General features: G+C 55.9%; 1 protein-coding gene across 1 annotated transcript; it reads left to right on the forward strand.

Annotated features, from left to right (window-relative positions):
- On the forward strand, positions 1–25,262 carry LHX4 (LIM homeobox 4). Its single transcript, XM_064595521.1, has 6 exons — positions 1–28; positions 891–1,062; positions 16,393–16,595; positions 20,823–20,977; positions 21,289–21,460; positions 23,669–25,262. Exons 1-6 carry the CDS (start codon positions 1–3, stop codon positions 24,061–24,063), a joined length of 1,125 nt encoding a protein of 374 aa, XP_064451591.1. The 3' UTR covers positions 24,064–25,262.
- The last annotated feature ends 1,476 nt before the right edge of the window (positions 25,263–26,738 follow it).

Raw genomic sequence — 26,738 nt, forward strand, 5'->3', positions numbered from 1 at the left:
ATGCCATATGCACAAGGACAGGTAGCAGGTATCCAGAGCCATGCGGATCTGCCTCAGTGTGGCTCCTGGTAGTTTTCATGGGGCATTTTGGTCTGAGAATGGGGTCAAAGAGCAAGGCATCTAGTGGGTCTGACTTTCAGGCACATGTTGGTAGCTGCCGAGGCCATAACGGGAACAGGCTGGGTTTGGGGTTTAGTGGGCCCAACACTGACACGTGTCCATATGTCACTAGTGATGTCACCTAGTGAGGGTCGCAGTAGCCTAACTACAGGTCTGAGATACGAATGACTTAGTACTGGAGCTTTCTTTCTACATCGATTTAGATGTGTTCACACCACCCCCCGCCAAGTGCTTTGAGGCTAATTCCCTTATGTTAACACTTTTGAATGGTATCACACCAACACATATGATATGAACCAAGAAACACGGATGATTCCTGAGAGATTTGGTTTTCCTACTTGTGTTGGTATTTTGGAGTGCACCGGAGAAACTGGTGAACTGTTTCAAAGTGGAACTTCTTAGAGAAGATGTGATCAAGTATTTGTTCAGTGGGAAACATCGGCGGAGCTACTCGTGTGTGCCAGGCGCAGTGCCAGGCAGTCAGGATCCAAAGCTGTGAAAGGAACACCGTTCCTGCCCCTTGAGAATCCCGCCTCCTAATGAGAAACAGGGTGGATTGGATTTTGGTTCCCACCGGCCGCCTGGACCGGCGACCTCTGTGCGGTGTATAGCCCACACCATTCTATGTGGCAGCCGAAGGGTTTGGGTGATGTCCTTTTCCTCCCGGGGGGAAGGAGTCATGAAGAATGGGAAGGCGTCCACACAGGGTCCAGCCCGGTGAGCGGTGCTGCGTGGAAGGCTCACCCTGCCTTTCTCTCTGCTCCCCACAGAGATCCCTCAGTGCGCCGGCTGCAACCAGCACATCCTGGACAAGTTCATCCTGAAGGTCCTGGACAGACACTGGCACAGCTCTTGCCTCAAGTGTGCGGACTGCCAGATGCAGCTAGCCGACAGGTGCTTCTCCAGGGCCGGGAGCGTCTACTGCAAGGAAGACTTCTTCAAGTAAGTCCGAACCCCGGGGGCCGCCTCCCTCCCCGCGCCCTGGTCTGTCTCTGCCTCTCCCCCGGCGGTAGGGAGAGCGGTCAGCTGGTGGCAGAAGGCGAGAGTCCCATTTCTGCAGGGAGGGGGGCTGACCAAGGCGTCCCACAAATCCCGCCTCAGGGCACTTGGCTGTCTCGTTGCTGCCACTTTCACAGCGGGTGCTTGGAGGTTCATACCCCGAATCTAGAGGAGTCTCCGTGGCTGCTACGGGGCCCCAGAGGCTTCAGAGAGTTGCTCCTGGTCCGGGTCAAGCCAGGCCCTGTTAGTGGCCTCGCTTTCAGTGAAAGCGTGATGAAGAAGCAGTTTCATGGGATGGTGAAGAGCCCAGACCCTAATGGGGTCTGAAGCACTTATTAGCTGTGTGCTCTCGGGCCGGTTACTTCTGTCGGCCTAAGGTTGCTTATCGATCAAGTGGGCCCAGTAATAATGGTTCCTACCTCATAACGTTCTTATGAGCTTTGAGTGAATCAGTATGCCTGAAGTCCTTAGGACAGTGCCTGACCCCTGAGTGTTAGCTTTGAAGACTGTCCTCAATTCATTCTGGGGTTGGATCCATCAGCAACAATCCTGTTGGTCACGGTGAGGGGACTTCCTAGAATTTATTTTCTGTGGCATTTAGTCTGGGACTTTTCTCCCGGAACCTGTTACCTGAGGCCCTTAGGCTGGGGCCTTAGCTCACTTGGATGGACCAACTGGCAGCAGCGACGCCAAGTACGGGAGGGGGGAGTGTCCGGCAGTGACACCGAGCCCCGTGGGGGTGGCCCATGGGCTGCGCTGAGGGGACCGGACTGCTGGGGAGGCTCATCAAAGCCTGCAAACATTTGGCACAGATGAGGAAGCCTCAGAGAGGTGGTATGCATCCTTCGGAGGTTCCGTGTTCTGCACAAAGGGAGGGGAGGTGGGGAGAGATGCCAGTCCTGGAGACAGAGCATGTTTCTCCCTAATCCTCCCAAGGTTTAACTTCAGGGAATAAGGATTTGAGTTTCTGAGGATTCTCAAATTTCTTTCATCCAGTATGAGTTGAAAAGCACATTAAAGATGAATTTGGTTTCTACTGGGGCCTCCTCTCCTCCATGGCTTGTGTTGAGAAGGCAACACTCAGGGTCACCATCACACTTTGGCCAAAAATGCACCACTCTCTCCCTGTGTGTGTGTGTGACCATGTGCACGTGCACACGTGTGTGTGTGTGTGTGTGTGTGTGTGTGTGTGTGTGTGAGGAGGAGAAAGAGGACACAGGTGGGCGGGCCTGGCCTTGGGGTTGGGTCAGCGGCATTCTAGGGTCTGTGCGCCATCCTCTTCCCGTTTGTCTCCATACCGTTGGGAAGCCTCAGTGAGCTCCAGGGCCGTGGCCTTCTTGCCCACCTGGGAACTGGGTAGGTGCTGAGATGTCCCTGGCTCAGACCACTGGCTGGGGTGCGGGCAAACCCATTAGGATCACGTCACAGGACACTGTCACCAGAGAAGATCCTTTGAGCCCCTCCCTGGGGTTTGGACCTTGACTAGCTGGCTCCGGGTTTGGGAAAGGGAGGAGGTGGCAGCTCAAGTGTAGGTCTGGGTTTGGGAGAAGTAGTGAGTAAAGGGGTCCCTTTAGACCCAGAAGGGGCCCAGGGTGCAGCCTAGGGAAGGATTAGCACAGGCCTCTGAGCCATCAGCCCAAGACCAGAAGTAACAATGACAATTAGTCCCTCAGGCCAGTGCCCTGACCTCCTGCCTCTGTAGCCTCCCGGAGCCACGGCCCTCATTTGGATCCTTCCGGAGCACTGCTCGGCAGTAACCTCATGACTAAATCTCCCTCCTCCTCTAGCCCACATGCCTCCCCACCAGACCAGCATCCAACCTCACAGCTGACCCTGACCCCCAGCTCCTTCAGCAGGGCACCCTCTGCCTACAGAATATGCCAGATGCATTGTGCCATCAGAGCCTTCCTCCCTGTACCCCGGCTCCCTTCTAGTCTTACCTCAGCACTTTCTTGGGTACCCGACGCCCCTTAGCCAGTTGCCCCCTTTCCTAGGCAGGCTCTGACCCAGGCTAGTTTGTCCTGCAGGGATGATGTCTGTCCTCTCGAGGTCTCCCCATCCTTCCATGGCTGTGAGTCCAGCTCTTCCGTGGGTGGGCACCCTGCCCCTTCTCTCTCCCGGGACTCAGCGTGAGTTGCCTTGTTTTTGCTCACTCCTCCTGCACCTGTTTGATCTTCCTTGCTGGCTCGAGGAAAGGTTTATTAGGCATGCGTTTTTCCATTTTTCTGTCCCTGGCATGCCATGTGCCCCTGGCCTTGCCCACAGGCTGTCCCTGGGTTTGATACAATGAAGAGTAGATCCCATAGTGAATTTACAGCGTGTTTGGTGACCAGTTCCTTCTGTCCCTCATATGCTGTTCTGTGAGTCGTGGACGCCCAGGCTGCCTGGGAAATGCATGGGCCCGTGACTTATTTATTTATTTAAAGATGTATTTATTTATTTTAGAGGTAGAGTGCAAGGGGGGAGGGGCAGAAAAAGAGGGGGAGAGAGAATCTCCAGCAGACTCCCCACTGACCACAGAGCCCCGTGTGTGCGTGGGGGGGCTCAATTCTACAACATAGAGACCATGGCCTGAGCTGAAGTCAAGAGTCGGACCCCCAACCAACGGAGCCACCCAGGCGCCCCAGGCCCATGATTTAGTCACAGTCACTCTCCTTGTCTCTGCTTCATAAAATGACCACCCCTCAGGGTTGGAAACTTTTGTGAAGTAGGGGAGCCGGCCACAGAGTCAGTGCTGAATCCGGTCCTTTCTCTGTGATGAGGGGCTGCGTGAAGAGAAATTTAAAGCTGAGGTGCTTCTGCCGGCTGTTTCTGGAGGGTTGCTCAGACCTGAAGATTGGGCCGCTCTGAAGCCCCCAGGGAGGTCACTTGGCTCCCCAGGCAGTGAGGCCCCATAGAGCTCTTTGGGACTGTGGCTGTTTGGTCGAGCCCGTCAGAGTCCTAGGGGAGCACACAGAGGGAGTCAGTCCTCCAGGGTCAGATTGGCTTCACCTTCCACCCCCAGGGGTCTGGGAACTGCTGCCCACGTGGGGCTCAGGCTGTAACTTGGCTGCAGAGCCGGTGGTCTGCTCCTCATGACTGTTCAATAAACGTCACCAGGCACCTGCTCTCAGATGGCACAGCGGGGGACACGTGAGCAGAGAGAGCACAAGGCAGGGCTGCAGGGGCAGAGCAGTCCCGGAGCCCCAAGTCCCTCCCTTGTCCCACACGGGGCTGCAGGAGGAGAGGCAAGTGCCGTGCACTTGAATTCCCCCATCAGACCTCAGAAGGCTTTCAGCTGTGGGATTTGGAGGAGGCCTGGTCAGAGCCAGGGAGACTCTCTTCTCTTTGCTCCTTGAAGAAAAAGAAAAAAGAAAGAAAAACCCCTGACCTTTTCTGCTACGTGAGGAGCATGGACCTCACTGATCCCCTCTCTGGTGTTACGTTTCAGGATCAGTATTTTAAATCTCTTTGCCCATAACAAGGGGCAGGGCCACTGCTTTGCACAACTGTAAGGGGTATCCTTTATTCTGTGGGAAGTGTTTTGAATCCAGACTGTAATGTAAAGGGTGCCCCGCTGGAGGTGGGGGGGAGGTCAGCCTTCCACCAGCCTTCAGCCCACCAGATGCAGTAATCCTAGTGGCTGACAGCAGAGGGCGATGTTGATGTGTGCGCGGACAAAGAAAGAAGTATTGTTTGAAGCTTGTACTCTGTGGTTGTTGCATTTTTCTCTTGGAGCTGGTGAATTCTATCTTGCCCAGTAACCTTGGCTGATTTTTGCTGTTGTTCGTTGGTTTTGCCTCTTGGGTCTTTGGCTGCCTTCCTCCAGAGGAAATGAAATTCTGAGACTGAGAGAAGAGGCCGTGAGTTGACTAACACCGTGGTTCCAAGGCAGTTACAATTGAATCACAAGCTGAGGGGCCAACAACTCCTTGTGTTGCATTTGCTAACCAGGACCTTTCTGGACTGTGTGTCCTGCAAGTCTCGGGTCCCCCATCTCCTTGCCAAGATACCAGGGCCTGGGGAGGGCAGGAGTTTGGGAGTAGAGCTTCTGGGTCCCCCTCCTCACCGCTGACCGGGTCCTGGGAGGAGCCTGGCAGCTCCCTTACCCTGGAGCCCAGTGAACAGCACAGGTTCTCTGCTCCAGGAACTGGTTCAAGTGCTGGCTCTGTCAGCATCAGCTGGGCGCCCTTTGGCAAGTTCCTTAACATCTCTGAACGCCAGTGTCCTCTTCAGAAAAAGCGAGAATGTTGATGGCGCCTGCTCTAGCAGACCTGGACACAGGGACATCTCATAAAGGGGAGCTATTTTATGAGCAGCGTGGTTTGGTGAACCCAGACGGTGCTCGGTTGAATTTCTGTCCTGTCTCAAACTAGCTGTTTGTCAGCAAACAAGTGACCAGGTCTTTCTGAACGTCACTGCCTTATCTGTTCCAAGGCGCTCATTGTAACCCGCAGAGTTGTTGCGAAACGGGAAGGAAATAGCGAGTAAACCATGTCCAGCTCGATGCTGGCTGCTTGATCAGTGTCTCTGGGTTTCTGGCCCTGACATGTGGCCACTTGCCCTACAGCCCTGGAGGGCCAGGCTGTCAGGGCTCTCCCTCGGGGCTAGGCCTGTACTGACTTCTCCTGGCCTCCCACCTCCCCGCTCCCAGCCCCCAGCTCTGAGACCTTCCTGTTGAGATGACATTTAACGTCAGCAGGGGAGGGTAGTCTGGCAGAGCTGGGAGGGCACACTTCAGTGTGCTGGGGCTAAAGATGCCACGGGGATTTGCATGAAGATTTGGGAAACAAAGCAGCAATGATTACAATCTGAAAACAAGCACAGCTGACAGGGTCAAAGAGAGAGCAGCCTTTAGGTAAAGCACGGCATTCTAGAACATTCCAGACTTGCCTCACCAGGGCTGTGTGCTCGAATGAACATTCCAGGCTTGCCTCACCAGGGCTGTGTGCTCGCCTGCCACAGGGGGGCTGGAGGGGAGAGTCGGAGGTGTTCTGAGAGTGACTGCCATGCCAGGGGGTTCCTGGCTAAACTTCCTGCGTCTCTGGGGGTGTCTCCCTGGCCCTGAGGCCTTCATCTACACGATGGGGGGCAGCGATGGTCACTGCTGGGGACCCAGTGGGATAGAAGGCTGCTTCAACCTTCTTGTCAGTGGGGAGCTGTGTGGGCTGCGCCCCCGCCAGGCCTGGCAGGCGGCTCCCTTCCTCACGGTGCCCCTCCCCCAGCCAGTCAATCTCCAGGCAGTGAGCGAGGCTGTCAGCCAAGGGCAGGTAAGCAGCGTCCTTGGGAGCCCGGGAGATGCTGATTTATCCCCGCAGTTCAGAACAGCCTGTTTCAGCTCCAGCACGCTCTGCGTTTGGCCAGGGTGCAGGGTGGTTTCGCTGGCTCCAGCCTGGTCTTCACTAGTGACCTTGGCCCCATCATTGCTCTGGTGACTGGGACCTCCGTCCGTCAGCCGGGCAGATGCCCACAGGAGATCAGGTAATATGGGCGGAGGCCCATGCTCAGCCTTCCTGTGAGGCGGACTTCCCAGGGGGAGCAGGCTCTGGGGCTGAATCCAGACTCTGTGTGACCTGGGGACATTTGACCCCTGAGCCTCAGTTTTCTGCCTCTAAAGAGGGCTGGAAATAAACCTCTCTACTTTTCTGGGTTACTGAGGATTGAATCAGATGAAGGAAGTGGTTGTCATCATTATTAGGGGCTATTTTTATTAAGGTCATGATGGTGGGTGTATGCAGGGCAGAGAGAAAGAGAGAAGGAGGTTCCTGCAGGCGGAGGCTACAAAAAGCTGCAGATGAGGCAGGGCTCCTGAGGGGGTGGGAGGCATGGCCCGTGTCCGGTGGCAATGTCAGGTCAGGGGACTGGAACACCCGTCCGCCTGTCGCTGTGGGGGTGGTGGGGGGGCCCCAGGAGTTCTCCCCACAGGATGCCATCCCTCCCTGTGTGGCCACAGCCTTCCCTTCCCAGAGCAGGGTGCGGAGCGGGGGGACCAGCCTGTACTTACGTGGCTGCCTCTAGCCGGCTTGTACTCTGTCGCCCCAGGGAGAGGCCACCTCAGTTCTGGGGGTTAGTTGCTGGTCCAGTTTGGGGCCAGGTTCTTGTCAAGTCAGTGCTGTCTCTGGAAACTACACACCTGCTAGCTCCCCCGTTACCTGCATGTGGATGCGCGTGTGTGCGCACGCACACGCACATGCACATGCACACACGCGCGCATTCTTTCTCTAGCAAAATGTGCTTAGGGAACCCACAGGGGGAGGGTCTCTTTGACGTGTGACTTTCCATAATTTCTGAATAGTTTATAGTCTAATTCCCTCGCTAAGCAAATTAAACCTTTTAAGGCAACGATCAGACGGTCCAGATAGTGTCTGTGCATGTGGACATTTGTAAGAGTCAAACACACTGGTGGGACCAGGCCCGCCGTCATTTGCGAGGGCCTGTAATCAAGGCAGAAGCAATTACTTAGCTGAGCAGCTTCCCCGGGGACCCGAGGCTGTAGATCAGGCCGTGATGAGTCCGCGGATTATCTGTCCGCCCGCCCGCCGCCCCCCCAGGCCCCGCTTCAGCTGGGCTGGCCCCCCCTGCCCAGAGCCCAGCCTGGGGCGGAGGCCTCCTGACATCTGTGGGACCTGCATCCCAGAGACTTTCTGGCCTTGGGGAATCTGTTTGGAGCCAGATGGTGGCAAATCAGCCTGGGAGTCGGATGGCATCTGGGCCATGGAAGCGGGTCCCCAAGCAAAGAGGGACGTGGGTGCCGTCGGGGAGGGACGTGTGACACTGCCTCTTCACCCCGGGAGAACCTGCACTAGCCAGCAGCGGTAGCTCTCCGTCTCTTCATTGCTGGGGCGCAGCCACCTTCCCTCTCCTTCACCTCCATCCCAGGCGTTTCGTCACGGCTCCCAGCTCCCAAACGCCCTCTCCTTCTATCCCCATTGCCCGTGCTCTCTCTCGGCCCGTCACCACCCCTCTGGGCCGCAGCAAGCTTCTCCCTGGCGGGCCCCTGGAAACGCCCTGCCCAGCCCTCGCCAGCCGCGGTCCCTTCCTGCTGGTTCTCTGGCCCTGTCACCCGCGAGGGCCTGTGCGAGCCGCTGTCTGGCTCCTGGGCATCTGCCCCCGGCATTCCCGCCTGCCCAGCGTTGGGTCCTGGGCCGGGAGCGTGGTGGCAGTCCGGCGGGAGGCGTTGGCTATAGGACCTCTGTCCCTGAATGTCCCTGCCCCTGCCTGTCACAACTCCTGCCACACCACCACTGAGGTCCTGGACTCAAGAATCAGCGAGCAAGCTGTGGAGGCCACAGGAGTGCTGAGAATGTCTGTTGCACGAGAACCTTCTGGGGGCCTTGCTGATGTGTGGACTCTGGGCTTCAAATCGGGAGTCGGGGGCGGCTCTTCTGCTTTTAAGCAGATACCCTGGGTGGTTCTTGTGCACCAGGTACTTTGGTGACAGGTGAGCGAACACCTGGGCAGAGAGGGATTAGCCTGGAGTCAGCGGATTAGGTGGCTGGAGGGTCCCCATCTGGGCAAAGGGAATGGCCTAGCTACCTGTGAGGGCCGTTGTGTGGTTTACATGACACAGCTCACAGGAAATTGCCTGCAGACTATGTGCCCGATGCATGTTTGCCCAGATTAAGGGAGGTGGGCTGGACTCATAGAGGAGGGTCGGATCCGGATCCAATGTCCCACTGCCTCTTGGGAAGCAAATCTACCCCCAGCAGGGAAGGAGGGGAAACGTGGCTGAGGGAAAGGGGGAGTCAGGCTCTCGCCCCTTTTCTACCACTAACCGAGCTGTGTGATCTTGGACAAGTCACTACCCCTCCCTGGGCCTCAGTTTTGTTCTGTGTTAAATGAGGGGATTGGACTAGGTCACTGATTCTAAAGCTTTTCCAGTAGCATTCATCTCAGAATAATGTTGAATGTTCATTAAGAAGAAAAGCATTGTTAGCCGCCCCCCCCCCAATAAAAGGCAGAGCACCGTGGGGCCATTCCAGGGGGTCTGGGAGGTGTCCGTGTAAGTGTGTGTTGTGGGGGGCTGTGTCTCCACACCCCAAGGCTCTGACACTTTCTGGTGTCAGGACTTCTCCAAATATGGTCCCTGTCTATGTCTGGAGAAGGCTGACCATTCTTGGGCAGAACTTTATGTGCCCGTGACATGGCTGGGCTGGTGATATATGTTGGAAATATTGGTACATACAGTAACAGTAAATATCAGCAACTTACCTGTCAAGTGTGGTGATAGATAAAAGAAATACATGGAGGGAAGTGTCAGCTAGGAAAAAAATATACAGCTTGCCGTAAATCACCACCAAGCAATTAAAGCATAAAATTAAGTTATGCAGTATTTTGTTTCCTCGGGACAGGGCACTGTGGTGTGGCAGCCCCCCTACCCCCCCAGTGGTTGGCAGGGGCCTGGGCTAGCCCCTCCCCGACTGCCTCCCGACGGCCACATAAGGAAGAGCATTGGGTTCCAATCCCGGCTTCACCGTTCATGGCTGTGTGGTCTCTGGTACATTATCTACTGTCTCTGAACTTGTTTCCTCATCTACAAATGGGGGACTGTGGGTGCTAGACTCAGGGGTGAACAAAACAGATACAGGGCCTGATGGCATGGAGCTTGCCTTCTGGAGATGGAGAGATACAGGATACAAGAACTATGCGGTGCATCCGTTGGAGACATGGCAGGAAGTGCTGGATCGGAGGGGCAGGGCTAGTCAAGGAATGCCCCTGGAGAAGGCGACGTGTGAGGGGCGACCTGCAGAAAATGCAGACATGAGCCACGCAGGTATCTGTCGAGAGAGCATTCCAAGTCGAGGAGCGAGGGTGGCTGAGCGAGTGAGTGGGCAGAGTGGTAGGAGATGAGGCTAGATCGTCTTGGAGGGTCTTGTGGACCAGGAAAGGGATTTGGGCTTTTACCCTGAGCCAGGGGGAGCCTGGAAGGTGTCGAGCAGGAGAGTGAGGTGGGAGCACTGTGGCTGCTGTGTGGGGGAAGTGCTGAAGCCAGGAGTGCCGTGAGTTGTGGGCGGGGCGTGACGGTGGCCTGAACTAGGGAGGCAGCGGTGCCGATGGTCAGAATTTGGGGTAGTACCAACAGGGTGTGCTGACAGACTGGGTGCAGGTGTCCAAGGCTTTTAGCCTTAGTCCCTAGAAGGATGAAATCCCCATTCTCTGATGGGGGGCAGGTTCTGGGGGAGGATCGGGAGTTTGGTTGTGGACATCCAAGTGGAGAGGCTGAGGAGAGAGTGGGATAGACCAGTCTGGAGTTAGGCGAGAGGTCTGGGCGAGAGGCTGCCAGAGGGGAGGGGCAGGACCAGGAGAGCTGTGTGAGTCCAGTGAGCGCCGTGTTCTAAGGAGGAGGGAGAGGGCCAATGCCACCGGAAGGTCAGGGAAGAAGAGACCTGACCACTGGGTCAGCAACGCTGGGGTCATGGGTGACCTTGGTGAGGATGGTTTGGGTTGATTAGTGGGTGGCACCCTGATTTGGAGTGTGTATTCGTCAGGGTTCTCCAGAGAAACAGAACCAATGGGGTATGTGTGTAATACAAAGAGATTTATTATAAGGATTGGCTCCTGTGATTTTGGAGGCTGAGAAGCCCCGAGATCTGCAGTCAGCAAGCTGAAGGCCCAGGAAAGCTGATAATGTAAATTCCAGTCCAAAAGCCAGCAGGCTAGAGAGCTAAGAAGAGCTGATGTTTCAGTTCAAGTCTAAAGGCAAGAAAAGGGCAATGTGGCATCTCAAAGAAGTCAGGCAGGAGGACTTTCCTCTTACTCTTGGGAGAGTCAGTCTTTCTGGTCTATTCAAGCCTTCAACTGATTGGATGAGGCCCACCCACAATGGGGAGAGCAATGTGCTTTCCTCAACCTACTGATTCATATGTTAATCTCATCCAAAAACACCCTCACAGACACATTCAGAATAATGTTTGACCAAGTATCTGGGCATCCTGTGGCCCGGTCAAGTTGACGCATAACATTAACCATCAGAGTGGATTCAAGAGAAGAGGGGGAATAGGGGCGTTAGAGACGCTGCGTGTAGACCCTTCTTTTCAGTTTTCCTCTAAAGGGAGTAGAGAAGTGGGTGGTAGATGGAGGGAGATGTGGGGTCGAGGGTTTTTTTGAAGTGGCAGAAACAAGAGTATGCTCATATACTGCTAGGGAGGATCGAGTCAAGAGGGAAAATTAGTCATGTGGGGGTGAAAGGAACAGTTGCTGGAGGACTGATCTTACGGGGCAAGAAGACATGGACTCCGTGCCTGGGTGGGCGGTCGGCCTCAAATGGGAGCACAGATAGCCCTGCGGTAGGAAGCGGAGGGAAGGCAGGGCGGACAGGTAGCTGGACAGGATAGTGTGGGCACATGGCAGGTCTTCTCTGGGAAGTAGGAAGCCACGGGCTGGGCCTGCAGATGCGGGGCTGGAGGGAGGAGGTGTCTGGGAGCACAGGAGCGTGAATGGACCAGGGAGGCATACTGTGCTCCTTAGGCCCTCCTGAGTCACGGGTCACAAATTTAAACTGAGCCCAGTGGGTGAGGTGGTAAGTCAGGTGCTGGTGGAGGCAGCAGAGGGTGGAGGGCAGGGCAGGGAGGTGAGGGTGCAGGGGAAGGATCAGTGAGATGGACCACTGGGACCTTGCTGGGTGAGGAGGAAGCCAGGCCGGGAGGGGAGTGAGGACCTGAGGGCAGTGAAAGGATTAGGGGGTCTTGCCTGGGCAGAGCTGTGGGAGTCGGCGCTACGGGGAGCGAGCTGGACGGACAGGAGGTGGAGGTGGTGGCCAGACAGGGTTGCACCCGGAAGTGCCCCGGGAGCCGTGTGGTTCCTGCAAGGTCTAGGGGACCATGGAAGTGAGGGGCCGGGGAAGGGTAGAGGCCCTGACCGTCAGAGGAAGAGGTCAAAGAATAGAGGGAGCAGGGGCAGGAAGGACTGTTGTGCACATAGTGAAGTCAGCAAGCGTTATGGCAGGAAGGACAGGAGCTGAATTCACCAGGGGTGAGGGGGAGGAGCTGGGCTGGCCATGCCCACCACAAGGGGGGAGAAGGCTGTGGTCTGTGGATCAAGCACAAGAATGTACACACAGGGACACACGGTAGGTGCTTGGTAACTGGGAACTGCTTCCATTAGTAGTATTTCAGTGCCCCGAATGTGGAACCTGGGATCATAGGACAGAACTTAAAATCAGGATGTGCCAGAACATCTGTGGTACGGGATTTGCGTGCATCTGTTTCTAGAAGGTGTGGTGACTGCAGGGCCTGCCTGTTGTCCTCTTTCTGCAGGACCCAGACACCCTCAAGTTTGTCCCCGGTCTGCAGAGTGGTCCCACCAGGCTTGTCAAGAGCAGCAGGGGTGGACAGATAAATGGGCAGATGGGAACTCAGGCTGAGCCCTGGAGCCAAGGGTGAGACCGAGGACACAGGCCTGGCCCCCTTCCCAGGGTCAGGGGCAGCCCCTGGCTGTCGGCTGTGATGTGTGGTGCATTTCCCCAGCCGGAGGCCCAGGCCCGTCATGCCCACCCCGGGGGACAGAGCGGGAAAGGTGCTGAGCAGGGTCAGTCGGTGTGTTGGGGGGACGCCCCCCGGGGTGAAGGCTCCGAGGGCAGCCCCTGCATTGTGATGCTGGGAGCCTCATGCTCTGTGGCTCAGAGCAGCTGGGGATGCTTGCGGGGGACAGGACCCCTCTGCCCGCGTTCCCTTCTCAGGGTAGGGGCACCAAGACCGGCTTCCCAGGGGACGTTTGCGGTGACACCCGCCATGTGCCCGCTGAGTGGTCAGAAGCCTGAGCTCAAGGCCCGTCTCTCTCGCTCGTTGCCTTCGCGAGCTGCACCCACCCGCACACCAGTCTGAGCCTCAGCTTCTCATCTGGGGGTGGAATCCTGATATCCGCCTCTATGCTGGCCATGCACGTGACCTCCGGGGAATGAGCATGAGGATGGCACCATCCTTGGAAGGCAAAGTTTCGTGTTTTCCTCAGCTGTGGCCTTGGGGCAACCCGGGTTCCACTCCTTTCTCGGAAAAGCTTTGGATGGGAGTGGCGGGATTCTGTTTTGCGCTGGTCCCTCCGTGACTGTTGAGACCCAGGTTTTAAGGAGCACTTCCTGCATTCTCTCCTTCCCTCACTCAGTGGCCCATCGGCGCTTGCCTACTACATGCAGGGCAGGGATGAGAGAATTTCCAGTGATGCTGGTCTGTGGAAGAAAGTGCTGAGGGCCGTGAGCAAGTCCTTCCTTGCATTTTCTTTGTTATTTGGATCAGCTCCAGCTGCCTTCCCTGGGGAGACCGGCTGTCCCTGGAGGCCTGGCCAGGCTGGGCTGGCCAGAGAGACTGTCCTGATGGCGAGCAAGGCAGTGCAGTGGCCCCAGGAGAGCTGGGCCCTGCACACAGTAGGTGCCCGGGGATAGGAAGAAGGGGGTGCTACCTGGAAAATCCCTCAGAGGCTCTTCCTTGGCTGGTGTCCAGCTCTGCCCCACCCCAGCATCCTTCAGATATGGTCAGGTTGCTGAGACGTTGCCTCTCTGTGCAGAGGCCAAGTTCACCGTTTGACCTTGTGTTGGACCAGGGAATTTGAACTATGGCCGTCTCGTTACTGCCTGTCACAGAACGAGCCATCTAGCCGTCCAGGCACGGCTGTCTCCTCTGTGACTTGGGCTGGTCTAAGCTCTGGAAGCCCTGGGACAGTGTCTTCATAGGGTGCACGTCCCCAACAGGGGCGCCTTATTCCGGGGCCACTGGCTCTGACCAGTGGGTCGCAGGGGTGCCCCTTGGGGCGGGGCCGAGCTGGGGGAGCCCTGTGGGTCAAGGGGGTAAGCACAGCCCCCTCATCGAGAGTCCCGCTGGCTGTGCTCCAGGGGAGAAAGGTAGTAAGGAGCAACTTGCACTTACTATCAGTATAAATCCCACAGTGAGGAAAATTGCTTCAATTGCTAAAAATTGCTGGTGGGAAAGTCCATTTATTTTTCATTTTTCTTGTGCACTTGCCCCCCTTACACATGAATCACTGTCGGTATGTAGATTAAATTTCTACCCCCATTATCTTTCCTGTGCCTGGGGCTCTGGTGTCAACTGGGTTTCTGGTTACTGAGAGCCATGGTCTGCTTCTTTGTGGGGAGAGAAGAGTGGTCCTTTCCCTGGGGTTGGGGTGCTCACTCTGCTTCGGAGCCTCCCTCAGCCCTCTTCCCCTCGACGAGATCAGACTTCTTTTTGGAAAACCCTCATTCTTCTCTGGAGCTGTTTTGGCTCCAGCATCTGCAGCAAAGGATGTGGACATTGGACTTTTGGTGTTTTATGGGAGAGGGTTTGCAGGGAGCATGCTGAAGGCATGGTTTCGTTTTTAACACCTGCTTTGTGAACTGGCCTGGAGAGGATCTACAAACTGCAGGCATTTTGAAAACACACTCTAGTAACACATATACACACAGGCTTCCTTCCTCTTTGTCCCTCAAACACACACACGCACCCACTCACAGAGGATAGAACTGGGTGCCTGCCTGCCTTCCTCTTTAACATGGGTGACCTGGTTGGACAGCAGCTGTGGAAGAAGCCCGGTTTCACCTGCATTCTGGGAGGTGTAGAACTTTCTAGAGCAGACAGTATACTCTGTTCTCCATCCTCAGATTTAGCCATCTCCACGTACGTCCTCTGTAAAGCGTGGTTCTTTATTAGCTGATTTATTCATTCAACAAATGCTAACTCTCCATTTCTGGGTCCCGTACCCCTTTGGAAAATCTGATGACGCACACTTCTGAATGACTCGGGGGTAGTTTGCAGAGTCCATCCTGAGCCGTGGGCTGGAGAACACCTGCTCTGGAGGCCTGCTTCTGCGCCCCCCACCCTCCTCGCCACACCAGGTCTGCGGTCCTTCCGAGCCAGAGCCCCAGCCCCTCCCACCGCAACACCCTTCTTAGACCTCGTCTCAGAAGAGCAGTCCCCTGGGCCACACTTCTAGACTTAGAGCCCCCCGACTCCTCTCTCTGCGACACCGTGTGGCTGGGCGGGGAGCTTCCGAAACAGCAGCTGGCCGTGCCTGCTCCAGGCCCCTGGTGCCCCCCAGCAGGTATCATTACTGCATAAGAGACCCATCATTCTGCATTAATCTGGGATTCATCATGATAGCCATGACCATAATTAATTTATTTGGTATTAATGTGGATGAAATATGTACTGTCCTTTCAGGGGAAATCAGGCTGCCTATAAGCATTAGTTAAAAGGACCATTAAAATCAAACCTTCCCCAGATCCATTAGGCGAAGTCTTTCATCCTGAAGAAGATAAAGTTCTGCTGTGTGAAATGTCATGAATAATTAGGTTGATTGCTGTTTTAAACTCTGCCCCTGCCTCTCCAACCCCTCCCGCCTCCCTCCAGAAGCAGGCAAGGCTCACCTGCCATGGAGCACCCCCTTCATCACCCCTGTCTACACTGGCCCCTAATTCCCCTCTGACCTCTACGACCATCCGTGTGGCTCGGTGTCTATGGACGGCATGGGGAAGGGGCTTCAATGACCCCATTAGACTCTATTTTCAGTGGGTCTCCTTCTCCCCACTTCCCACCCTGGGCCCAGGGTGGTGGCAGGCACCTTCCTCCTGCCTCAGTGCTGGTCCAGAAAGATGTAGACCAGGGAGAGGGCCAAAGCAGCGTCTTTGGTCTGCATCTGAGGTCTGCAGACTCCTTGCCCGGAACGGTGCCGGGGTGTGAAAATGCAGATTCCTGGGCTCACCTCAGACCAGCACATCTCAGGGGCTGTGCATGGGAAGGGGATGGAGGCTGGCTTGGAGGGCTTTGGGGTGTGCCGGGCGAAGGGGAGAGGCGGGAGAGAGAAGCCTTTGGGAGAGCCCTGCTCTTGTTGCCAAAGCCAGGTTTCTCCAGAACTGCACTGTGGACACTGGCATGTGGGGTCTCCTGGCTCCTCTCGTGGGAGCACGTGAAGAAGCGTTCGCTGGATGCCCATGAACACACGCAGTTGCCCGGTGGGGCTGGTCCTCGAGGCCTCAGCGGAAAGCTGAAGACCAGGGTGCGGAGGCTGAAGCCGCCTGCTCAGAGGGGCCTCAGGGCGTACTGATCGGGCAGGTGGGAGCCCTGGCGTGTCAGCCTCAGAAGAGGCACTGGAGACTCGCTCTGCTCCAGCCTCTTCATTTGGCGGTTCAAGAGCCCGGGGCACAAAGCGGGGCGGCTAGCCAGAGACCAGGGGGCGGGGGGCCGCAGGCATCGATGCCCATGGACAGCCCGGAGTGGTGGGGTGGGAGAGGGGCTGATATGATGTGACGTGGGGGGACAGACAGCCCCCCCCCCACTATGCTCTAACCCCTTCGTGCTGCCCTGACAGACGCTTCGGCACAAAATGCACGGCCTGCCAGCAGGGCATCCCCCCGACCCAGGTGGTGCGTAAGGCGCAGGACTTCGTCTACCACCTGCACTGCTTCACCTGCATCATCTGCAACCGGCAGCTGGCCACGGGGGACGAGTTCTACCTCATGGAGGACGGGCGGCTGGTGTGCAAGGAGGACTACGAGACGGCCAAGCAGAACGGTAAGCCGAGCCGGCCCTCACGCCGCCTGCTGCGGACCTCTGTCTGGGCCGAGCCCTGCCTCGGAGCCCTTCCCTCGGAGCCCTGCTCACACCCTGCCTGCTCTGAGAAGCGTCCCCAGACGCCTGTGGGACAGTTCACGTCACCCCCCATCCCTGAGCCCGGGCTGGCTTCGCTGCAGCCTCAGTTGGGTGTCGGGTGGTGAGCAGGCCCGGCCCCAACGCTGGTCGGAGGCTGAACAACAGCCGGGACCTTGTGCTCTTCCCACCGGCGGCTCCTCACCTGGGAGGGGGCTGGGAGGGGGCTCTGTCCACCGTGGACCCTGGGGGTTGCTCACCAGTCTTGGGTACTGGGGTGCACACGTACCTTGGTGCCCCCACACCTCAAAGGCTTCCGTCGGGGAGAGCAGGAGTGTGGCCTCCGTCGGCTCATACTTAGCTAACTGCGTTCTGTTTCCCCTGTCAGACTACGGGCTTGTCGAGGGCAGGGCCTCCCCCTTCCTTGTGAGGTGAGGACCCCTTGCGTCTCCCAGAGTCCCTGATGCAGGAGCCAGTCTTCACGCTCCGAGAGACTCCAGTCAGCCCCAGGACTTCCCGCCCACCCTGCCCTACCCCAGCCCCCCAGGCCTGTTGTCCAGGGTCAGCGGTGGAGACCTCTACAAGGCTGATGCTGATGTCAGGCCGCAGGGTTAGCTGCTCTCCCCTCCAGCGCCATGTTCCCGAGCAGCCCAGGGCCTTTCCAGGGCCTCGACCCCCAGGAAGGCCAAGCTCCCTCTCCCTTCCCTGGAGCCCCACCTCTGCTCCTCACTCACAGCTGTGCCCCCAGGCGCTGCGCCCTTCACCCTGGCTCCAGATTTGGCACTTGGCCAAATTCCACCTGGGAATCTCAGATGCACAAACTCACAAAACATCAAGGTCATTTGCCTTTGACTAGAATTTTTATCAACTCAGGGTGTTACTGCAAAAAGCAGCTCTCAACAGCTCTGGGCTTGATGGAAAAAAAAAGCAACAACAATTTCATGCATCTCCTTCTAGATCTTTCCTGGGCGCCTGAGTCAGAGGCTTCCACTCTCTTCTCCCAGAACCCCCACAGCGCTGGCCTTTCGGGATGGACTGGCCTTCAAGTCCCCTTTCTCCTCTTTCCCGGGCCTCAGCAAGCCTGTTCCTGGGCTCTTTGCCTTAATGTATTCATCTATTCGGGTTCCTTAAAACCCCCCCGATGTTGCTGCTTTGGAGTCAGTTATGATGTCCGAGAAGATTAGGGCATCTTGTCGGGGATAAACCATCAAAGCAGATGGACTCAGAGATCCCAAGCTGCCTTTGGAACTCTGAAGCCCTTCCCCAGAGATACCAGGAATGCGTGACCTCCCTCCAGGCCACCGGCTGCTTCTCCTCATCAGAGGCCTTGTTTAGACCCTGAGCATTCATGGCCTGGCATCCACCTCTGCTGGGGATGGTTCACGAGGAGGGGGAGCCTAGCTGGGGAGGCAAGAATGACAGTGAAGCCAACACCTTTATCAAGGATTGTTTGTGCCACACCAGACCTCTGGAGGACACTGGATTTGGCATCAGAGGCTGGTGGACATCTCTGCTCAGTCACTAACTTGGGGGCCCCCTTGGTTGAGCCTTGGCTTCTCAGCTGTGTATGGGGGGGGGGGCGGGTAATAGCACCTGCCACACAGGGCTGTTTCCTGAGGTTTTCATAGGATGGCGCCTGTGGAATGGGATGCTGAATGAGGGTGAGAGCCACGAGGAAGAGGAATGTCAACAGGGGGGTGAGATCTGCTTTAGGTTTTCAAGTAACCGAAGGTTACACAGTATTCCTGATGCCTTGCTACTGCCTCTGGCTGTCCGTGCAGAGGCCACTCCATCCTGTGAAATCCGGGTGACCCTGAGTGCAGCAGGGGACTTGGTCTGCTTTGGGACATTTGGTTCTTTTTATGTTTTAATTCCTCTTTGCTGATCCAAACCCCCTTTCAGGCTCACAGTTCCCTCCCCTTGTGCTACACAAAGGACCTAATATCAGCTATTTGTATCTTCGTGTGAATGATTTTGTTCATTTGTTACATCTTCCTGGATATTTGCATTTTCAATATAATGAGGTTGCATTTTATGCCAGGGACAAGTGCTAGGAGACCCTGCATAATTCAAAACCAACATATTTTAAGACTAATTTTCCCATAGGAATTAATGTAAAAAGTAGGAGGGGGGGATGTATTCTGGAAGCACATAAATCCATAACTGGTGAAGTGTAACTTTGCCTTAATGCTACTTTTTATTTTCTCAGCACTATCTCTAATACCTTGCAGAATGCTCTCTCCTAAATTAACGGCCTAGGATATCATGGTCTTGCTTGGCCTTCTTCATAGCGTTTTATCACATTTAACTTCCGTACCAAAGTTATTGATTTTTGGGTACATTTTTCAGCACGAGCACTGCCACCACTACTTAATGAATACTTGGATGACATTGTTATAGGATATAAAAAAGATTTTAAATTATAATAACAGTGAATGTTAAAATAACAGCATGATAGTCCCCATAATCGCAAGAAGAAAGTCCTGTGCACGTAGACGGCAGTTCTGAACCCATGGGCCGCCAACCCAGGATGACGGGTAGATCCCAGTGGCCCCGGTGAAAACAGTTGCTAAGTCACTAGGCCGGCCTATTTAAAAATTAGACAATTCTTGATGAAGTACATTATTTTGCTGGTTTCATTATTTCAAATTTTAGATCTAAAGACTGTAGAGATGTTTTAAAAGTGCACTACTTCATATTGGCATCAAATGCTGTCCTGTTGTTGTCTCTATAAATAGGGGCAGAAGGGATGGATTACTTATGACAGAATTAAAGAACTTTGGAGGTTTTCCTCCGTCTCCGCCAGAGCAGAAAACAGCCCAAGGAGAGAGGACTGGGGACTTCATCCTCCCTCCGCCGTGTGCATGACTGCCTTGCAGACTCGGGCCGGCGTGCCACCCGACTCAGGGCAGGCGCTGGTGCCCCGGGCTTCAGAGCGGGGAGGGGACTTGCCCACGTCACCCTCTCACTCAGCAAGAAAGTTGAACCCAGGTCTTCCAGCGGCAAGAAACACTTTTCAGAATTGTCGTGAGGATTGTTTGCACATCAAGTTCTCAGATCACACCAGGCACATCGTAGGTGCTTAGCAAATGTTGGCCATTACTGATCCTAAGAGAGGGTTTTCTTGAAAGGAAAGGAAGGTAGGAATGTAGCAGGGACATTTTAGAGGACCCAGGGAAAGGAACACAGAAGGCCCAGAGAGCCAGGGACGCCGTGGCGGTGTGTGGACTCGGGGGTGCCCTGCGGAGAACGGGCAGAGGTCTAGCGTCTAGTGCCAGGAGAGGAGAGGCACCGTCCGCTCTTGGCTGTGTGCTCCCGCATGCGCCCAGGCGCCTCTGTACCAGACTGAACAAACCAGCCTCTGACTACCGGAACGCCAGGCTTATCTGCTCAGAATCCACGGAAGACTGTGGATCGGTCCGTGTGTTGTCCTGAACACTCTTCAGACCAGTGGTTTTCAAAAAATTTTGACTATGACCCCGAGTGAGAAACTCATTTTCAACTCAGCACACATGTATTCATACCGTGAACACTTAAGCAAGTCCTGTGAAACCATACTTGCCCTCATCTATCCCATCCCATCCCACGCACCATATTCCCCCCCAAAGTTTTTGATCCACTCAATTGACAGGACAACCCACTAGTGGGTTCTGACCTGTAATCGGTGGACACTGCTAGATGGCTAGTGAACGTGCTGGTTACCCCTGCTGAGCTCAGCAAGGCCACCGCAAGCGACCTGGGAAACGGGAGGCTCCCGAGGGGAGGAGGGGCAGAGGTGTCGGGGGCAGCCCAGCGCACACGTCCTTCACCCGGGCTCGTTGGCCTCCACAGCCCAGCAGCTGGTTCACAGGCTGTCGGGCCAGAGTGTTCGCCGTTTCCGGGAGGCACGTGGAACTGTGCACCTTCAGTCTGGTGGGAGCCCGTGTGGCTGGGCTGGCAGGGGACGGGGACGGGCGGGGAGCTGAGGGAGGGACCGTTGTCCTCGCTTTTCCGTCACTCGGGAAGGCCTGTGGGGAGGAGTGGGCTCCGTGGGGGTGGTTCCCATTCCTTCCCACGGCTCTGCCCACGGTGGGCAATGAGGAGAGGAGGCAGGGCATGCGCCCCAGCGGCTTTGGGCAGGCAGACCCCAGTAAGGAGGGGTCTTCACTGCAGATGACTCAGAGGCCGGAGCCAAGCGGCCCAGAACCACCATCACAGCGAAGCAGCTGGAGACGTTAAAGAACGCCTACAAGAACTCCCCCAAGCCTGCCCGGCACGTGAGGGAGCAGCTCTCCTCGGAGACCGGCCTGGACATGAGGGTCGTGCAGGTGAGGCCCCAGGCCCCGGGCCTCCTCCGCCGTCGGGGTGGCCTGGGCCGGGGTGCGGCTCTGTGCCCTCTCGCTCTACAGGACGGAGGCTCAGGGAGCGCCGTGGGGAGCTGGGCTCTGGGCGAGACCCGGGGAAGCTTGTGGAAGCGGAGATGGAGGCAGAGATGGAGGCAGAGGGGGCCCATCGTGCTCCGGCCCTGAGCTCGACCGACGCTTCAGGGCCTGTTTCCAGCCACCTGTCCTGGGGACCCCGGGGGCCTTGGGTTTGCGGTGGACACCCCCTGAGCGCGTCCCTTCTGCTTGTGTGGCAGGTCTGGTTTCAGAACCGAAGGGCCAAGGAGAAGCGCCTGAAGAAGGACGCGGGGCGGCATCGCTGGGGGCAGTTCTATAAGAGCGTCAAGCGGAGCCGGGGCGGCGGCAAGCAGGAGAAGGAGAGCTCTGCAGAGGACTGTGGGGTTAGTGACAGTGAGCTGAGCTTCCGAGGTGAGCAGGGCTGGAGGGGCGAGGCCGAGGCCTTAGGAAAGGCCCCTGGGACACAGTAATTCTTGACACGCAGGGGGGATCTTTCTTGAGGCCTTGACAACCGCCTCCCGAAGCCAGGCTCTTCCCGGAGACTTGCAGTGAAGGGTGGGGGGTGGCAGTGGCCCTTTGAGACGGGACAAAGAGTAGGAAACAAGAGAGTTCTGCTGCTGCAATGTGGAAGCTGGGTTCCCCAGGCCCGTGGGCCCCGAGGCCTCCCCTCCTTTCCTGCTGACTGGGGCTCTCTCACCGGCCCATGTAGCTGGGAACAGACAGCTGTGTGTCTCGGCCCCTGCCCTCGGCCCCTCTCCTGCATTCCCCTCCTTTGCAGGGGCCCTGGCCTCCCTCCCAGGATCCCCTGGAGTAACCACTTCCTCCTCTCCTGGTGGTGGGGTGGTCGTGCTCAGGAGGCCCTTTGCCCTGGGAAAGCAATACTGTGAGTGCATGCAGGATGGGGACAGGCCTCACTTCTGAAATCCCCTCTCCTACTGCTCACTTCATCCTGTCCCCTGCACAGAAGCTTTGCAGCATGCGCTACATTCGAATCTGTGCACCAGCAAAATGGCGAACCACTGCATGTTTGGGATCCCGAGGTTGTTTGCAAATAGCCATAACTATTCTCAGTTACTGAGTCCTCAGCTATGGAAGGTCCTCTGTTGTGGGTGGATAGAAAGAGTAGTGAGTGGGTGGGTGGGGGGCCTCAGAAATCTGGTTGCCGGTTGGGGCTCTCTCAGATCGATTCACTTTTCTTGAGCCTCAGTTTCCACATCTGTAAATGGGGAATAGCTACATCCTCGCCCATCTCAGTGTTGTTGTGGGGTTCGATGAACACAACTGACTGTGGATGTGTTTGGGTGAAATTCAGCACAGTTTTACACTTGGAAGTCATGACTGTCCCCACAGGGAGCGTGCCCCCCCTCCCCGCCCCCCTCCGCCCACAGAGGGTCGTATGGAATGACAGGTGTCGGCGAAAGGCCAAATAATGGCCATTTTCCAGTGGAGCTGAGCCTTCATCATTCTGCCTCCTTTAAAGAGCATGAGATCTCCTTCCCCCTTTTCATTTTCAGGGTGGAGTGGTGGGGGGCAGGCTTAGGGCAGGTTGTCAGAAGGAATGGGTGTTGAAGTCTAGTCTGGGGAGGCTTGATGGGAGCTGATGCACAGGCCAGGGTGGGAATAGAGAAGGAAGTTCGTGGGGCAGAGGATGGAACCTGCTGCCAGCCAGAGCATGATGCCCTCAGAGGACTGTCGCTCACTTGGGAGATCTGTCCTGTGGGGCCTGGGAAGGGTTCAAGAGCCTATGCTCACCTTCCAGTCCTGTTGGTGGAGTTAGGAAAGCCACTTAATCTGATCTGAGCTGCCAAAATCAACACCTGGAACATGCAGGATCATTACATCTTGCTTTGTAGCTCTTTTCTGTTGGGTGCAGGTGGGACCCCAGGTTGACACGTCATGGGTCTCTCTGGGTAATTACAGAACTCTTTATTTCTTAAGACTAAAACCACTCGCCTCTGTTGGAGAGATGAATTCTTCTGGGTAGCACAGGATGCATTAGAAACCCTTAATGAAATTCTTCAAGAAACAAGAAGGTCCATTTGCCTTAATCAAGTCAATACTTTGTCCCCAGCGAAGAGCTTATTTGATAGAGAAACTGAGTCCTTTGACATTGAACCACTTTTCCAGGTAGACCAGAAGGATTTTGTATACATGCCTAAGAGTGGCCCTCAGCTACCCTTACCACATGGGCCTGCTTCTTTCCCAACCAACGGAAACCAAGCACTTTTCTCAGCCTGAAAGCTTTCAGATTAAATCTTGTCAGCACGTAGTTTCCGTTTGTGAGGCTGATAATGTATGACCCACAAACCTCAGGCATTCATATTCTTTAGTGTAGCCATCTTAGTCCGTGAGCCACATGGGACCAACAAACTCAGCAGACATTTGTCCAGCCTTCTGGGATCTGCCTTCAGGCTCTGCAGGTGTTTCTTCTGTGTTTCCCCTCAATTCGGGTCAGTCTCTGGCTGCCAGGTTGAGTGTTGGCGTCTGACTCATGCATGGCAGTGAGGCGTCTGCCATCCTTGGGTGTCTTTCTCGGTCATGGGTATTCCTAGGTTGTGAAGAACAGGGACCACTGGAGTCCTGGCCGCTGACAATAAATCTCCGTTCTTTTGTCCACAGAGGATCAAATTCTCTCAGAACTTGGCCACACCAATAGGATTTATGGCAACGTGGGGGACGTTTCAGGCGGACAGTTAATGAATGGGAGCTTCTCCATGGACGGGACAGGACAATCCTATCAGGACTTGAGGGATGGGAGCCCCTATGGAATCCCCCAGTCTCCCTCCTCCATATCGTCCCTGCCATCCCACGCTCCTTTGCTCAATGGGCTGGATTACACGGTGGACAGTAATTTGGGCATCATTGGGCATGCAGGGCAGGGAGTGAGCCAGACGCTGAGAGCCATGGCTGGGGGACCCACCTCTGACATCTCCACAGGAAGCAGTGTAGGCTATCCTGACTTCCCAACGAGCCCAGCCTCTTGGCTCGATGAAATGGATCATCCTCCTTTTTAAACATCTCTCCTCCCCACCCTACCCGTCCTGGCTTGAGAGAATATCTTCAAGGATCAAAAGAGACTTGCCTTTTAAGGATCAAAAGTGCACCAGTGTGAATTTCCATTATTTTCAATGGAAGTCCTCTGCTGAACCCTAGGCGGGTGAGAGACCAGACCACACTAGGGCCCTGTTACCCTGGGGAAGTAGCGGGAAGGCAGCCTCCTCTCAGGACACAGCACAGGGGTGCAGAGCCTAGAGCGCTAGGGTGCTGCTTGGCGGCTTCCTACCCCCGCCCTGCTTCCAGGCTTTGGCTGCTCGGTGCTTGGCAGCACGAGGTGACCGTCAGGCCACCTTGGCCTTTGGGAACTCTGCTCCGACTGGTGTGTCTCCTGAGATGCCTCCCGAACCACTTCTCTCCACCAGAACTGAGATTCCTGAGGTAGAGGCATCCTGGCCCTTGAGTATAATAAAAGTGATTTCTGGACCACTCTATTGAACTCTAATTTTGAAAATAAAAAGTCACTTATTAAATGTCAGTGAAAACTTTGATGGCCACCGTTTGATATTGAAAACGTCCCCTTCTCCTCCTCCTTCTTCTTCCCTTTTTTTTTTTTTTGCTGTGAAAAATATGACTTCTTCCCTGCCCAGAAGTACAAGCCAGATAATATTTGTCAGTTTTGGTTTTAAAGAGATCCCATCCCTATCACTGAATCCCTGACGGCAAGAAGTGGTTTTCCTTGCAGGTGACTCAGGCTGGAGCTGAGTGGCCCTGGACCATCACAGCGACTGCCCGACGAGTCCCCTCGGTGCACACTGTGCCTTTTTAATTTGCTCGTATCATTTATTCCACAAGACAGGCTGTGGGTTACAAAGTGATCCAAGCTAAAATACGGAGAGAACAGAAGGACAATCAGCGCAGACGCGCAGGCGCATGTGGATTCTAAGCGTGCGGTCCGCTTAGCCGTGTCAGCAGACGTGCTCCCAGAGCTCCCCATCCCGCAGGCTGAAACGGCATTGAGTCTGCTTTGCAGGAGTGGGTGTAGATGAGTTTGCGAGCCCATCCCACCGGCAGCCCGCCCGCCCCAGACCTTGCAAAAGGAGAGCTTTCTCTGTGGTAGCTGACTCACTTGGACAGTTTTGGTATCTTCCAAGAGCCAGCAATGCTTTTTGGCCCAGCTTGGTTGGGAGGAATCACTCGGGAGCAGCCCTAAGATCGCCCAGAGGGTTCCAAGTGGTTCTTGGGCTGCGTCTCTCTGGGCTGCTGGCTGGACTCGGGCCAGGCCCCGAGGTGCCCCAGGCCTGCGCTCAGGAAGGCCGAGCTCGCCAGCCAGGGGCAGTGAGGGCTCTCAGCGCGCGGGTGTGCTCTGGCCCCTCACCCAGCCTGAGGCCCGAGGCAAGGGCAGGGCCGACCCCTGCTCTACGAGCTGCCCCCACCAAGCGCCCCTCGGTCTGCGGACCCCCCACGGGGGGACACGCCAGGGTGAGTGAGTGAGTGAGTGGTGCCGCAGGTCCTACTTTATGCACCGCACCTCTGTCCGTCAGGAAGCTCTCCAGCGCACACTGCGTGCGGGTTAGCGAAGTGGGCGTCCGTCCAGTCCCCTTGGGAAACGGTGGCCGGCTTCTCCCGGCTTCCATTTTCTTAGACAAGAGAGTAGGAAAGGGTGAGAAGGCAGTGTCTTTCTTTCACATGAAGTGACAGGGCCAGAGACCTTAGGGACCCTTCCTTCTGTGAATGTTTCGCCACCTTTTGAGGACCACGGGATTCAGGTGCGCGGTGGGCAGGCTAAAGGAAGACATAAAACACCTCCACTTTGGCTGCTGCATCCACCGCAGACTCCTTTCCAGGACTAAACGGAGGTCAGTCAAGCTTCTTTAAAATATGCAGTCAGTGAATTCCTGGGCTCAGCCTTCCAGCCCCGTTTGCTCTGCTCAATTTGGACTGTCCCCTTATTGTCTGGTGTGTTGCATCTACTGTGATTTTTGCTTGGAGAGTCTACAAACGTAGGCTTCTTCAGGCTCCAGGGGTGGGGTGGGGGTGTGTCCCGCCTAGGCAGGTTGCTCCTGGGAATTCCCCAACAGTGGGGACACCGGGAGTGGGGGCGGGGACACACATGCAAGACGAGAAGCCATAGGAAGGAAAGGAAGACCCATCTGTCCTTTTGGAGGACAGCTTCTTTCACACACTAGTCTCCGCAGGCTGCTCCCAGGATGCAGGAGAAAGACGGTGTCGGGCTGGGGACCAGTGACAAACTGTCCCACGCAGACCACTATCTCGGCTTGACTGTGGCCTAGTGACTCACGAGACCTCAGCGGCACCTCACATCTCTGGTGCGTACAGTGCAGGGAGGGTGGACTCCCCAGAGAGACAGGCCCCCTCTCTGTGTGGCACTGGTTTCTTAAGATCAACTGAAGTTGACCTGTTTTTGGTTTTGTATGTGACATCTTCGTGCTCACTCCCGATTCAGGGGTGGGAGACGGGGAAGCTGTCCTCACTTCCGCTAATAACACAAGTCTCCTGCGGCCCTCAGTGAGCGGCGCAGTCGATGGGGGGGAGCAGCCTCTTGGGTTTTGGTGGGGGCGGCTGGCTTGAAGAGCCCTTGTGAGAGCGCTGGCCAGAAAGCCAGGGGAGCCTGAACAAAGTTCCCGACAGCCACCTCCCCAGGAAGCAGCAAACGCTGGTGCCTCATTTAGAA

The sequence above is a fragment of the Mirounga angustirostris genome, unplaced genomic scaffold, assembly GCF_029215605.1.
Source record: "Mirounga angustirostris isolate CCGP_5_RB_7025 unplaced genomic scaffold, mMirAng1.0.hap1 SCAF_6, whole genome shotgun sequence".
Lineage (NCBI taxonomy): Eukaryota > Metazoa > Chordata > Mammalia > Carnivora > Phocidae > Mirounga > Mirounga angustirostris.